Here is an 11,660-nt window from a genome sequence, read left to right on the forward strand (position 1 = left end):
TCAGATGCGTACACAAGGACTCAATAGCACCAAATTGAGACGAACAGCAAAAGTAGGAAGGACTAGGGGGGTAGAGGACGGGGGGGATGGAGGGAAGATCCAAAAAAAAATCAGAACTACAGCATAGTGTGGCAGCAGGGGGAGGACGAGAGGACAAATCAACTGGATATTCATTAGAACATCAGAATAATGACGAGCACGCCAACCCATCCATCAGTGCGAGGCAGAGCTGGCAGACTTACGCTTCCTTGTAAAGGACCATGAACCCCAGCAGGTCCCTGAAGTCCGTGGGCCAGAAGGCCTGCCACTTGAGGATGATCTTGTCGTGGCTGGCGCGGACCTGGGTGAAGTTGAGGACCTCGTTCTGACCTGTGAGGTGAGAAAAGCAGAAAAAAAAAGACTCATGGGATGCCGCTGACGTTGAGGGCAGAGAGAGAGAGAGAGAAAGAGAGAGAGAGAGAGAGAGAGAGAGAGAGAGAGAGAGAGTGGACGGTAGCTGGCCTTAAGCTATCGGACATTTCTGTGTCCTTTGCGATCTGTTTAAACGGCCTGCAACCTGCGGCCTGGTTTGTTGGGCTAAGGCACTCACATGAAGCCTGGTCGCCGTTGGTGCGCGCGGCTATCTGGTTCTTGCGACTCTTGGTGCCCGTCACCTCCTCCATCTTGCGGATCTCGGCGATGCACAGCTTGGAGTTGTAGTGGAAGAACATGCCGCCGTTCAGAATGGTCAGGTTGTGCTTGGACCAGTCCCACAGCTGCCGCAGGTTCTGGTTGTCCAAGGCGTAGAAGGAGAAGTTCCTGGGAAGCAGAGCAGAAGTGTTCAGAACCCCCGACATGCACACACGCACACGCACACGCACACGCACACGCACACGCACACGCACACGCACACACACACACAAAGAAGATGTCTCTTCTATTCTGTTGTACCTTTGTGGATTTAATATACACAATAAAACATTGCAGGGAGAATCTGGAGAGGTGATTGTCAAAGAGGTACAAGAGACACTGTTTTGGGAGGTGGTCTCGTGCTTACCCAGACTCTAGCGTCTCCCCACGGATCAGGCGCAGCTTCCGAAGAAAGGACAGCGAGATGAGGGCGTAAGCACGACGCACTGACAGGAAGCCGTTGATCTCCTCCAGCTGACCGAGACTGGTCTCCAGCTCAGCTGCGATGTTGGCTGAGGGATTGCAATGAACACACACACACACAATGGTGGATCAGAACATGTCCACATTGTCCTGTAATTCGACCATGTGGCATTACAGTAGCTTTTGTTATTTGAGTTTCATGTGAGAAGTCAATTTCATGAAAGTCTATTCCAGGTGTGTGTGTGTGTGTGTGTGTGTGTGTGTGTGTGTGTGTGTGTGTTTAGGGAAGTATGGGATACATAAAAGGGCCTTACTGCCACCGCGGATCTTGATGATCAGGCTGCCGTTGAGCACGGTGCAGCCGCGGAGCTCCTGAGCGGACATGACCGAGTCCACGATCTTGTCCCCCACACACAGCTTGGGGCACAGTCCGGAGCAGGGCGCACAGGTCAGCCTGCAGGGGTCAAAGGTGAAACAGAACAGCTCAGTGGTCTCGCGGATGAGAACACAGGAATGTATAAACACACAAACACACACATACACACACAGACACACACACACACCTCACACCTTAATGCTTTCCAGGAACGCCCTGATATATAATATCCCTACTATCCCACAGAAAGACCCCATACAAATCTTCGAGCCTACTTCAAGAATCTTCTAAAGTGTGTGTTTCTCGGTACAAAGGGATATCAAAGCCAGAGAGAAGGCTCAGCATGGCTCAGTGCTACTGGGAACTCAGTGAGAAGCGTTACAGTTGGTCTCATCTACACCCATAATGACAACCCGTTCTGTGAAGCAGTCACACTCTGTACAACACGCCTGAGATCACCACTCTCGCTGTCCTCACTTCACACAAAGGGGACGAGATCAGGTGTGTGAACACGGCCGACATCTTTCATTTCAGTCGAAGCGTTCGCACAATGCGTTCTTTCCCTAGGCAGCCAGATAGCGCTCGTCAAGAGCCGGATTACGAGTGCGACGCAACACTAGGTTGGTGCTGGGCAAACATTAACATCTTTCTTGCGCGTGTGTGTGTGTGTGTGTGCGTTTTTATCCTTTTCTCCGACATGATGAAAACAAAATGCCAGAAATACTTGTGCCGGTCTCTCTCAGAGGATTGGAATGGTGAGTAGGCCAAGTCAGGCACGTCTTCAGTAGATGGAATGCTACTGGAGGAGCCAGTCAAATTCTTGAAAAGGGCTTGAAATGCTCAACCCCCAGTACCCCACAGGGGAAAAGAAAAAGATAGAGAGAGAGAGAGAGAATGAACAAACGAAAGAAAAAGAAAGAGAGAAAAGTGTCGACATCCATTTGACACACTGCTCTCTAATCCCGAGCTGATGTTAGGGGCAACCCAGAGAGGTGGGTGTTCATCTTCACAAGCGCTTACATACTCAACATCCACCGTGCTCAGCTGGGATAGCTAGCTACAGCCAAAAACACTAATTAAAAATCTATCCGACGATAAAACATTGTTAGTCGAGTCGTGTGAGTGTTAACTTTTAATTCTTCATAGTCATCAAAGTTAACAGAGACGATGTTTAACACCGCCATAATTTACGCACAAAACACAATGTGTCAGCCGAGAGCAATGTTTTTTTGTCAAACACAGATCCATCCGGCTCCTCTGTTCCGCGCGGTTCTCCGGTGAGACAGACTTAAGCGCCGCACATCAGACTGTGGGAGAACATCAGCGTAACGAGTGACTAACCGCAGTTTGAGGGATTTGTATAATTCTCTCAATTAATTTGATAACTCATTAAACAAAAGCCGCCTCTTAGGCGAATTAAGCAGCAAGACAGCGGCGTTACGCAACCTCCCTGGTATCGCATAAAACTCGGCTCAGCTCACACAAGGCCACTGATTGATTCCCCCCTCCCTCTCTCTCCCTCTCTCTCTCCCTCTCTCTCTCCCTCGCACACTTCCTCTCTCCTTCCATCTTCCAACAGTAAATTAATTTCAAACACTGGGAACCGGGTAAACGCGGCGCGACACAAAAACAAGCGGCTTGCAGGTCCCACCTGCCGCTGTTGGTTTGCGCGCGCCTCCAAGGATACGCGACACGGCTGAGGCGTCAAACACTGAGGGCGGCAGTGTACGATTAAGGAGTGACAGCAGTCATGGTCTGGTGGCTGACAGCAGGAGAGATGGAGGGAGGGAGGGATGGAGGGAGGGATGGAGGGAGCGAGGGAGGAGGAGGGCAGGTGTAGAGTGGAGCAGAGAGAAGCTACGTCCACACTATAAGCGGAGCGCAGCCTCAAGGAAACACAAGAGGAAGTACTCGCTCTTTGCCCTAGAAGTGGAGTAGGATGTGGCTACGCCTTTCAGGAATTCATTCAGCGACAACAACAACGAAAATAATAATTAAAAAAAAAAAAAAAAAGGCAGAGAAACTACAGACACAAGGGAGAGCGACCTTCCTGTTCATTCACAAGAGTGAATCAGTGAGCTTGAGAGAAAAACAGAGAGACAGAGAGAGAGAAAGAGAGACAGACAGAGGGAGGGTGAGGAAGAGAGAGGGAGAGGGGGGGGGGGGGGGGGGCGGTGGAGAGGAAAAAACATAATCCCGCTCTTTAATTCTCTTTCCAGTCTTGGTATCCTTGGCTGCATGTATCTGTTTAAACCATAAGCTAGACGGGCCCCTGTTTGTCTGTGTTCTGGGCCAGATGTTTGCTGTGCTTGTCTGCATGTGTGTTTGCCCAAGTGTGCTTGCATGTGGTGTGTGTGCGTATGTATATGTATGTGTGTGTGTGTGTGTGTGTGTGTGTGTGTGCACCACATCTATGTGGGATCTGCTGGTTTTTAACCCCTTTACCCTCTCCACCTCCTGCATGTTATGAGAGACGACTGATTTTCCTGGCCGACGACTGCTCATGTGGAAAACAAATGAGGGGAAGACTGAGTGTTTCTGTGTGTGTGTGTGTGTGTGTGTGTGTGTGTGTGTGTGTGTGTGTGTGTGTGACCTGTTAAGAAGGTGGGGGGAAGAAAAGTGCATGTGTAATGTAGAGGGATTTGTGTTTGTGGCATGTAGGACAGGGGGAGTTGGTACGTGCATATTTTTTGAAGTGCGTTTGTGTGTGTGGGGGGGTCTCTTTGCCTGTGTGTGTGTGTTTGTGTGTGTGACCAGGCCTCATTACCACATGACTGCTTTCTCTAGGCCAGTCAGAGGTGACTCTCGGAGAAAAATAAGCAAGTTGCGTCAAAATTCTGAGAATTTTGGTGAAAAAAAGAAAGAGAAAAGGACATGCAGAAATCCAATTGGACTCCTAAAAACACCCCCCTTAAGAAAAGCCCAAGACAAAAGCGAAAAAAAAAGAAAAAAAAAACCCACTCCCGACAGCCACCTTTTTAAAAAGGAGCCAAGACCCCACAGTGGGGGCAGACAAAGGCTGCTATTGTTCCCGCGGGGCTGGCCCTGAGCGACAAGGACTCCCGTTAGCTGTGCTAATCTTCTGTTTATGAGCGCGTTAATAATACCTACACATGAAGCTCCGAGGGACGGCCAGCGCGCACAACAAAACAGGGGGAAGAAATGGGTCTCTGGACACTCGCGTGCACAGCCACTCAAACAGCCACATCACGTACGTGCGCAAACGCACGCACAAACGCACGCACAAACGCACACGCGCGCCACGCGCCTCACCCCACGCATGCCGCACTCACGACACACGCAACGCAAAAAAAACGCTGTCTGGTTTTTCCGGAGGAATCCGCCGTCTCGCGACTCCCCTCTGAGTCACCCGAGCCTGCGTTCGTTTTTTTTGGGCCGCGGGGGCCTGCCAAATTACAACATCGCTCGGCTGGATTACTCCGCCGTCCAACTTATCAAGTTCTTACTGGCCAACATCAGTCACGGTAATCTGCTGTTTTGGCCTGCGCCGAGGCGGCCGGGGCGGAAAGACCGTTGACGGGCCAAAAGGAAGACTTTGCCCGAACTGTTGGGGACACAGCGTTTCTAGCGAAAACACTGGCTTTTAAGCCTGAGCCCCGCGCAGACGATCACCAACGATGTCCCGTACGCCAATGACGCAACAGGGATAACCGTCTTGAAGGATCAGGCTCTGGGTGTCTGTACGCATGTGTGTGTGTGTGTGTCTGATGGACTGATGGTGGTGTTCGTGGCTTCATGGCTCGCTAGAGGGCCACAGACACAGACACGCTCTGCTCATAAACGCCGGAGTCCTGAGCGCAGTGCTGTGTGGAGCAGAAGAGAAGAGAAGAGAACAGAGCAGCGCAGAACAGAGCAGAGCAGAACAGAGCAGAGCAGAACAGAGCAGCGCAGAACAGAGTAGAGCAGAACAGAGCAGAGCAGAACAGAGCAGCGCAGAACAGAGTAGAGCAGAACAGAGTAGAGCAGAACAGAGCAGAGCAGAACAGAGCAGCGCAGAACAGAGTAGAGCAGAACAGAGCAGAGCAGAACAGAGCAGAACAGAGCAGAGCAGAACAGAGCAGAGAGAAGAGAAGAGAAGAGAAGAGAAGAGAAGAGAAGAGAAGAGAAGAGAAGAGAAGAGAAGAGAAGAGAAGAGAAGAGAAGAGAAGAGAAGAGAAGAGAAGAGAAGAGAAGAGAAGAGAAGAGAAGAGAAGAGAAGAGAAGAGAAGAGCAGCACAGGCCAGAGAGGGGCTGAGGGCTGCAGGCTCCTGCCACCAGTCCATCTGCAGCTGGCCTTAGTCCTGATTGAGCTTGGGCGATATGAAGCTGGAGCTCATCTCGAGACCCTGCACTGTTAAACAGAAATGACACTTTGTGCATCCGTGAGCGTGCGAGGGACTGTGCAGGGTGAACGCAGAACTCTGTGTGTGTTGACTGCACACCCTCCAGATTTTGTGACCATACGGCCTTAGACGTACACGAGCGCATAGGCAACAGATAACAAAATAAGTTACAAATGAAATGCACAAGGCGACTTCAAACGGACTATAAAAGCAACGACTGTGTGGCTGCACCTGTCTGTGCTGATCCGCGTACGCATCCACAAGTGACTATAATCTTGCCCTTAGCTCCCTCACCTTAGAACCCGATAGGGTTTCTTATCTGGCATGTTGGCAGTCATTTAACCCCATTCTAGTGGGTAGTTAGGGTGGGGTAGGGTGGGGTGGGGTGAAATCGTTGAGCGATTGTGGTTTCCTGAAGCAACAAAGCCTGCTGCTGTGTAAAAGGCCCATTTTCATAGGATATCATTATTCTCTGTCTAGTTAAATTGTACAGGTGTGAAACAAAAGTCACCGCTGCACAATAGGCTAAGCCAGTAGTACGCACTTCTAACGCAGACACTTATGATAATAGTGTAACGTCCACATGGTGACTGGGGCAAACTGCACGTGGCCTTCCAGGGCCTCTTCCCTTGGTATGTGCGCGACCCCTTGACCTCGACGCACAAAAACAAGAGGGACACTGTTGCGGCTAACAACGCGCTCTGGGCGTCTAGGGCGGGCACTGTGCTGTGCCACGCGTACAGGAATGCGGTGTGTCCATCGAGGCCAGCGAGGCCGGGGGGGGGGGGGGGGGGGGGGGGCACGTGCGACCAACGGCTGAACTCCGGTGTCCTTCGCACACAGGCGGGGCTGGGTCGTGTTACTCAGGGTCACTGTTTACTGGCAGCAGCCGCTACTGTGGGCCGTCGGCGGCGTCTTTCTGCCTCATTATCACCGCCGGCCTGCAACAATGTCTGGACGCTGGCTTTCGGACGGACGTCACGGGCAGACCAGGCGCAGTTGATGCTTTGGCGAAGTCGATGTTTTGCCACGTTAAGGCTATCATTATTTTTGTTGTGGGGAGAGCTTGAGTTGGAGGTCAAAGATGAGTTCAGGCCATCGTGTGACGGTGAGAGCACATGAGGACAAAATGTAGAAGTATGTCATGCGAAGAAATTTGAGTGCTATTTCGATATTTCAAGAGGCAAAACCCCCGGTATTACCAGATTCTGTTCAAATCTGCACACCTAATGCTACTGAAAAATGTCAGGTTCATTTATCAAATGTTATTTTGAGTTATTAAAAAACATCGTTGTTTTTTTTAATTGAATTGAATTTTGTAATTAATTAAATAAATAAATTGATGAAGTCTCCTAAACTGGATATGATGTACAGGGCATGTTGGACAATGCAGTGTAACCCAATGTTTCCTGATGGCCACTCTGTCCGTCTACAGTAAGCAAGTGAGCCTGTTGTGTGCACTTGAGAAATCTTAAACATCAGACTCAGAGTTTAAAGATTTAAAAAAGGGATGGTAACATTTCAACGCACAGTCTATGGCTGTTCTGATGACCATGTCATCAAAAGTGTTTGTGCCATGTTTGTGGTGTATGTGTTCCAACATCAAGGAACACATGTTTTTGCAACATGCTTCCCAGCCTTGAGGAAATGTGGTCAGCGTGTTTGATGTTCTGTTGCTGGTGTGTGTGTGTGTGTGTGTGTGCGCGCGCGCTTGTGTATGTGTGCGTGTGTGTGTGTGTGTGTGTGTGTGTGTGTGTGTGTGTGTGTGTGTGTTTTTTTCCAAAGCACACTTACGCGGCGGAGTTCATGGTGGTGTACCCGGACGGGCACTCGGGGACGCAGGCGCCGTCGTGGATGACGTACTCGTGGCAGTCCCTCTCCTTCTCCTTCTCCTTCTCCTTGCGCTGGCGGCACGCGTTGTGCAGCTCCTGGCAGTACCGGAAGGAGACGCAGCGCCAGTCCTTGAAGTTGTAGTAGCCCGGCGGGCAGCGGTCCACGCAGGTGCCCCCGTGCATCAGCCGCCGGCAGGCCACGCAGGCGCTGGAGTTGCCCGGCTCCGAGCAGCCGCCCAGGCACTGCTCGTGGCAGCACTGGTTGTTGAGCGTGCAGGCGTGGTTCTTGCAGGCCGGTGGGCACACTGCAACAGACAGAGAGGAAACACGTACAGATATTGAGTTGCGGTACGTCTCTTAGGAAGGGGAGGTCGGCTCTGTTGACAACAAATGAGTACACCTCATCTCCAATGTATTCTAATAGGCCTTCTAATATCGTTTTAGCTGTCTCTAAAGTTGAGAGGATCATTATCTACAAAACTGTTTGGCGCACAGATTCTCCTTATAAACCAATATTCTGTTCAAAATACAGAGGTTCAAGCCCACCGCTTGTGTCATGGGATCTGTGTTAGTGGATAATCATGAGCGATGACTTGTGGGAGTCCCTAACAGATGTGACTCGTGTAGCTACGAGATCCAGCGGAGAGCTGAGGAGAGGCTGTGAGAACACAAGCAGAAGCTGAGTGGGGATACAAGGGTGGTGGTGGTGTGTGTGTGTGTGGGGGGGGGGGGGGCGGGGGGACTTTGTCGGAGTAACGCAGAGGCTCCGGAGAGGTTTGGGCCGCGTCGCTGAGCGCTCTACAGCCAAGCTAAACACCACGCCACACTTTTTGCTCTGCTTTGTTTTGGGGAGGCTTATTTTTAACCTCTTCCCTTTTTTTCCCTCTCTTGCCCATGTCCCTTCTTCTCCAAAAAACCTGAAAGCGTCCGGGCGAAGGGTGAGACGTGCGGGCCAAGGGCTGGCCCCTGGGTCGCCGTTTGGGCTTTTTTTTAATGATCCTCCTCCCTTAACGCCTCACAAAACATAATAGGAAGGAGGGGCCAGGCCAGAGGAGACTCCGGCCCGGGATGGCACAGGGCACGGAGACACTGCCCAGAGAGGCAGGAGGCCTGAACCTCCGATGACCAGTCCAGTGAAATACCAGCAAGTGAGTTTGAAAGCAAAAGCTCAGGGCCGGGTTTCCCAGATTTGTTAAGAAGCACTTAAGTGCTAAGAACTTCTTAGGAGCGCAAGAGCTTCTTAATGAATCTGGGAAACCCGGTCCAGGACTCCCAATATGAAAGTGGAAAAGATGAGTTTAATATCCACATACAAATGTCTGAATATGTGTATCTCTTGCCTGATGGCACACCCAAACATGACAGAAGCTGTGCATCACAACATACAACTACGACACACATACATAAGGAGGAATGTGTGTATACCGTGACATAAATACAACTATACGCGTGAGCAGCGAGGCAAAACTGAATGTGTGTAGGCCTACCACAAAACATAAATATGACCAAAATGGGTGTTTCACGACACACAAATACAAATGTGCTGTATACGCAACCACTACATATCAAACACGGCAAAGGACTTTCATGCAACCGAGTGAGGTGGAGCGGGCCAGTGTATCCCATGACCGATGCCAAATCATTATTACATCATACCATCAGTCGTGATACCGGGCATTTGTGAGCATAATCGTTTTATGAGCATAATTCCTGAGCATAATCGTTTTCACACACGAGAACAATCCCTGCGTCATCGGCCTGAGAGACCCACATTCCTAATACTCGGTGGACTGGGCCTCAGCCACCCACGGGTCTAAGGGCCTTAATACAGGGAACGCGGGGGGACTACACTCGCACGTCCTAAATATACGACTGATCGACACACACACACACACACACACACACACACACACACACACACACACACACACACACACACACACACACACACACACACACACACACACACACACACACACACACACACACACACACACACACACACACACACACACACACACACACACACACACACACACACACACACACACACACGATTGCGAAAACAAACATGCAAGAAATTGCCCTGGCCATCATGAAGGGGCAACTCCGGTGATTTTCCGCTTTACAAAACACTCTGGCAATGAAGTTATCATCACAGGATGCGTTGGCAACAGCCAAGATATCTGAGTGAAACCCAAAGCAGTACAAAACACAGTCACACACACACACACACAGACACACACAGATGGTCCATGTGGACAGTAAACAGCAGACCACCCCTAATCTTGGCCTCAGCATCACTGCCGCCAGTCATTCAGACAGACAAGCGCAGCATTGCCCCCCCTGCCCCCCCCACCCCTTCTCTCTCAGTCCTCTCCTTTCTCCTCTAATCGTGTGGAGGAGCTGAGCACCAGCGAGGAGGCCATGTGGAGGCTTTTCAAAAGCGAGAGCAGCTGCATGGATGTGAGCTGAGCGCAAAAAAACACGACAACCACAAAAACAACCTCTCCAGTCCACCGGCCGAGCTGCCCATCATTTTATGGCAGGAAGTACCTGCTGCCAGAGACACGGTCCAATTTCTCTTGTGTTGTGTTGAAGCACAACGCGAGTCTTTATTTACAGCCGTGGATGTCAGGCTCGGACGTCTCTGGACAGAGAAAGGGAAAAGACGGAGAGAGAAAAAGACGGAAAGAGAGAGAGAGAGAGAGAGAGAGAGGGAAAGAGAGAAAGAGAGGAGGGGACCTCTCACAGTTCAGTGACAAATCTGTTGGGCTTCATTAGTGTCATAAAACCCCTCCATCATGTGATGCTGGACTGACCCTGCAGGAGCAAAACAACATGGAACCCTCTCTCCCTTTCACTGAAGGGGGGCTGCCCATCACGCTGCCTGTCTGAAATTAGAGGGGACATATGGAGGCGGCTGAGGCGAAGGGGGTGGGGGATGGGGGAGGGGTGGGTGGGTGGGGGCTTGCTGAGGTAGACGAGAGAGGAGGAGGAAGGCGAGGTGAGCCTCAGGACAGACGACACAACAAAAATCAACAGAAAAAAACAAAAATCCCAGGACCGACGTCAGAAAAGCAAATAAAAATGGCACCTGGGAGAGGACGGGGGAAAAAAACTGTGTGAAACGTCCACCTTGGAGAGGGAGCGTGGAGAGTGTCTCAGACAGTTGCAGATGGCTCCCCTGAGCACACACACAGATAATGCAGGATTGCTGCTTCTTCCCTTCACCTCTCCCTCCTTCTCCTTCTTTTTCCCTCGCTTGCTTTCTCTCTCTCTCTCTCTCTCGCTCTCTCTCTCTTCCCTCCCTCTCTCCGTCTCCATGCAGGACTCTGCGCACTCATTGACCGTGCGCACACACACTCGAACACACACTCTCCTCTCCCTGTCTCACACACACACTCGCTCGCTCACGCACACACACACACGCACCGCACGTCCACTCCCAATCCCTGTGTTATCCGGTCCAGACTACAGCGGTGTCCAGATCCGCCCTCACCCTTAACCAATGCGTTCGCTGACCGTGGAGCTCAGCCAATCAGGGCCCTCCTCCCTCCCCGGCGGAGAGCCGCCCAGCGTTAACCCTCGCAGCGCCGGGTAGACGGCGAGCAGACAGTGGCAGCAGGGACACGCCGCAGGAATACACAACGTCCTCGCACCCCCTCTGCAGCGACTGCACCGTGGCCCACTGCGGCTGTGTACCACACACCAACACACACATACACACACAAACACACACACAACTCGCTCCACACACACACATACACAGACTGAAGCTACAATGACTACACACCCCACCCCCACCTTCCGATAGCAACCAATATATATCTCCACTGGCCATACAGGCCCCTCCTACTTTCATTCATGCCCATTGTTTTCCTTTCATGCTGCTGATGGGCTTGAGGACACTCCACTGCTCACACACACACACACACACACACACATACACACACTTGCAAACAAGCACACATGTATGCAAAACCAATGACCCAACATGTCCCAATACACACACAC

The 11,660-nt window shown here is 51.2% G+C and overlaps 1 protein-coding gene across 2 annotated transcripts in view; it reads right to left on the minus strand.

The window, feature by feature from the left end:
• insrb (insulin receptor b) overlaps window positions 1-11,660 on the minus strand; it is an 84,357-nt gene that overhangs the window by 20,673 nt on the left and 52,024 nt on the right. For both annotated transcript variants that reach the window (XM_062556102.1, XM_062556100.1), the window contains exons 3-7: window positions 7,606-7,948; window positions 1,407-1,546; window positions 1,037-1,181; window positions 590-798; window positions 243-369 (exon numbers count right to left, since the gene is read on the minus strand). In XM_062556102.1, coding sequence (XP_062412086.1) covers window positions 243-369; window positions 590-798; window positions 1,037-1,181; window positions 1,407-1,546; window positions 7,606-7,948 — 964 coding nt within the window. The remainder of the gene's footprint in view (window positions 1-242; window positions 370-589; window positions 799-1,036; window positions 1,182-1,406; window positions 1,547-7,605; window positions 7,949-11,660) is intronic.

This window comes from Sardina pilchardus, chromosome 15, assembly GCF_963854185.1.
Source record: "Sardina pilchardus chromosome 15, fSarPil1.1, whole genome shotgun sequence".
Lineage (NCBI taxonomy): Eukaryota > Metazoa > Chordata > Actinopteri > Clupeiformes > Clupeidae > Sardina > Sardina pilchardus.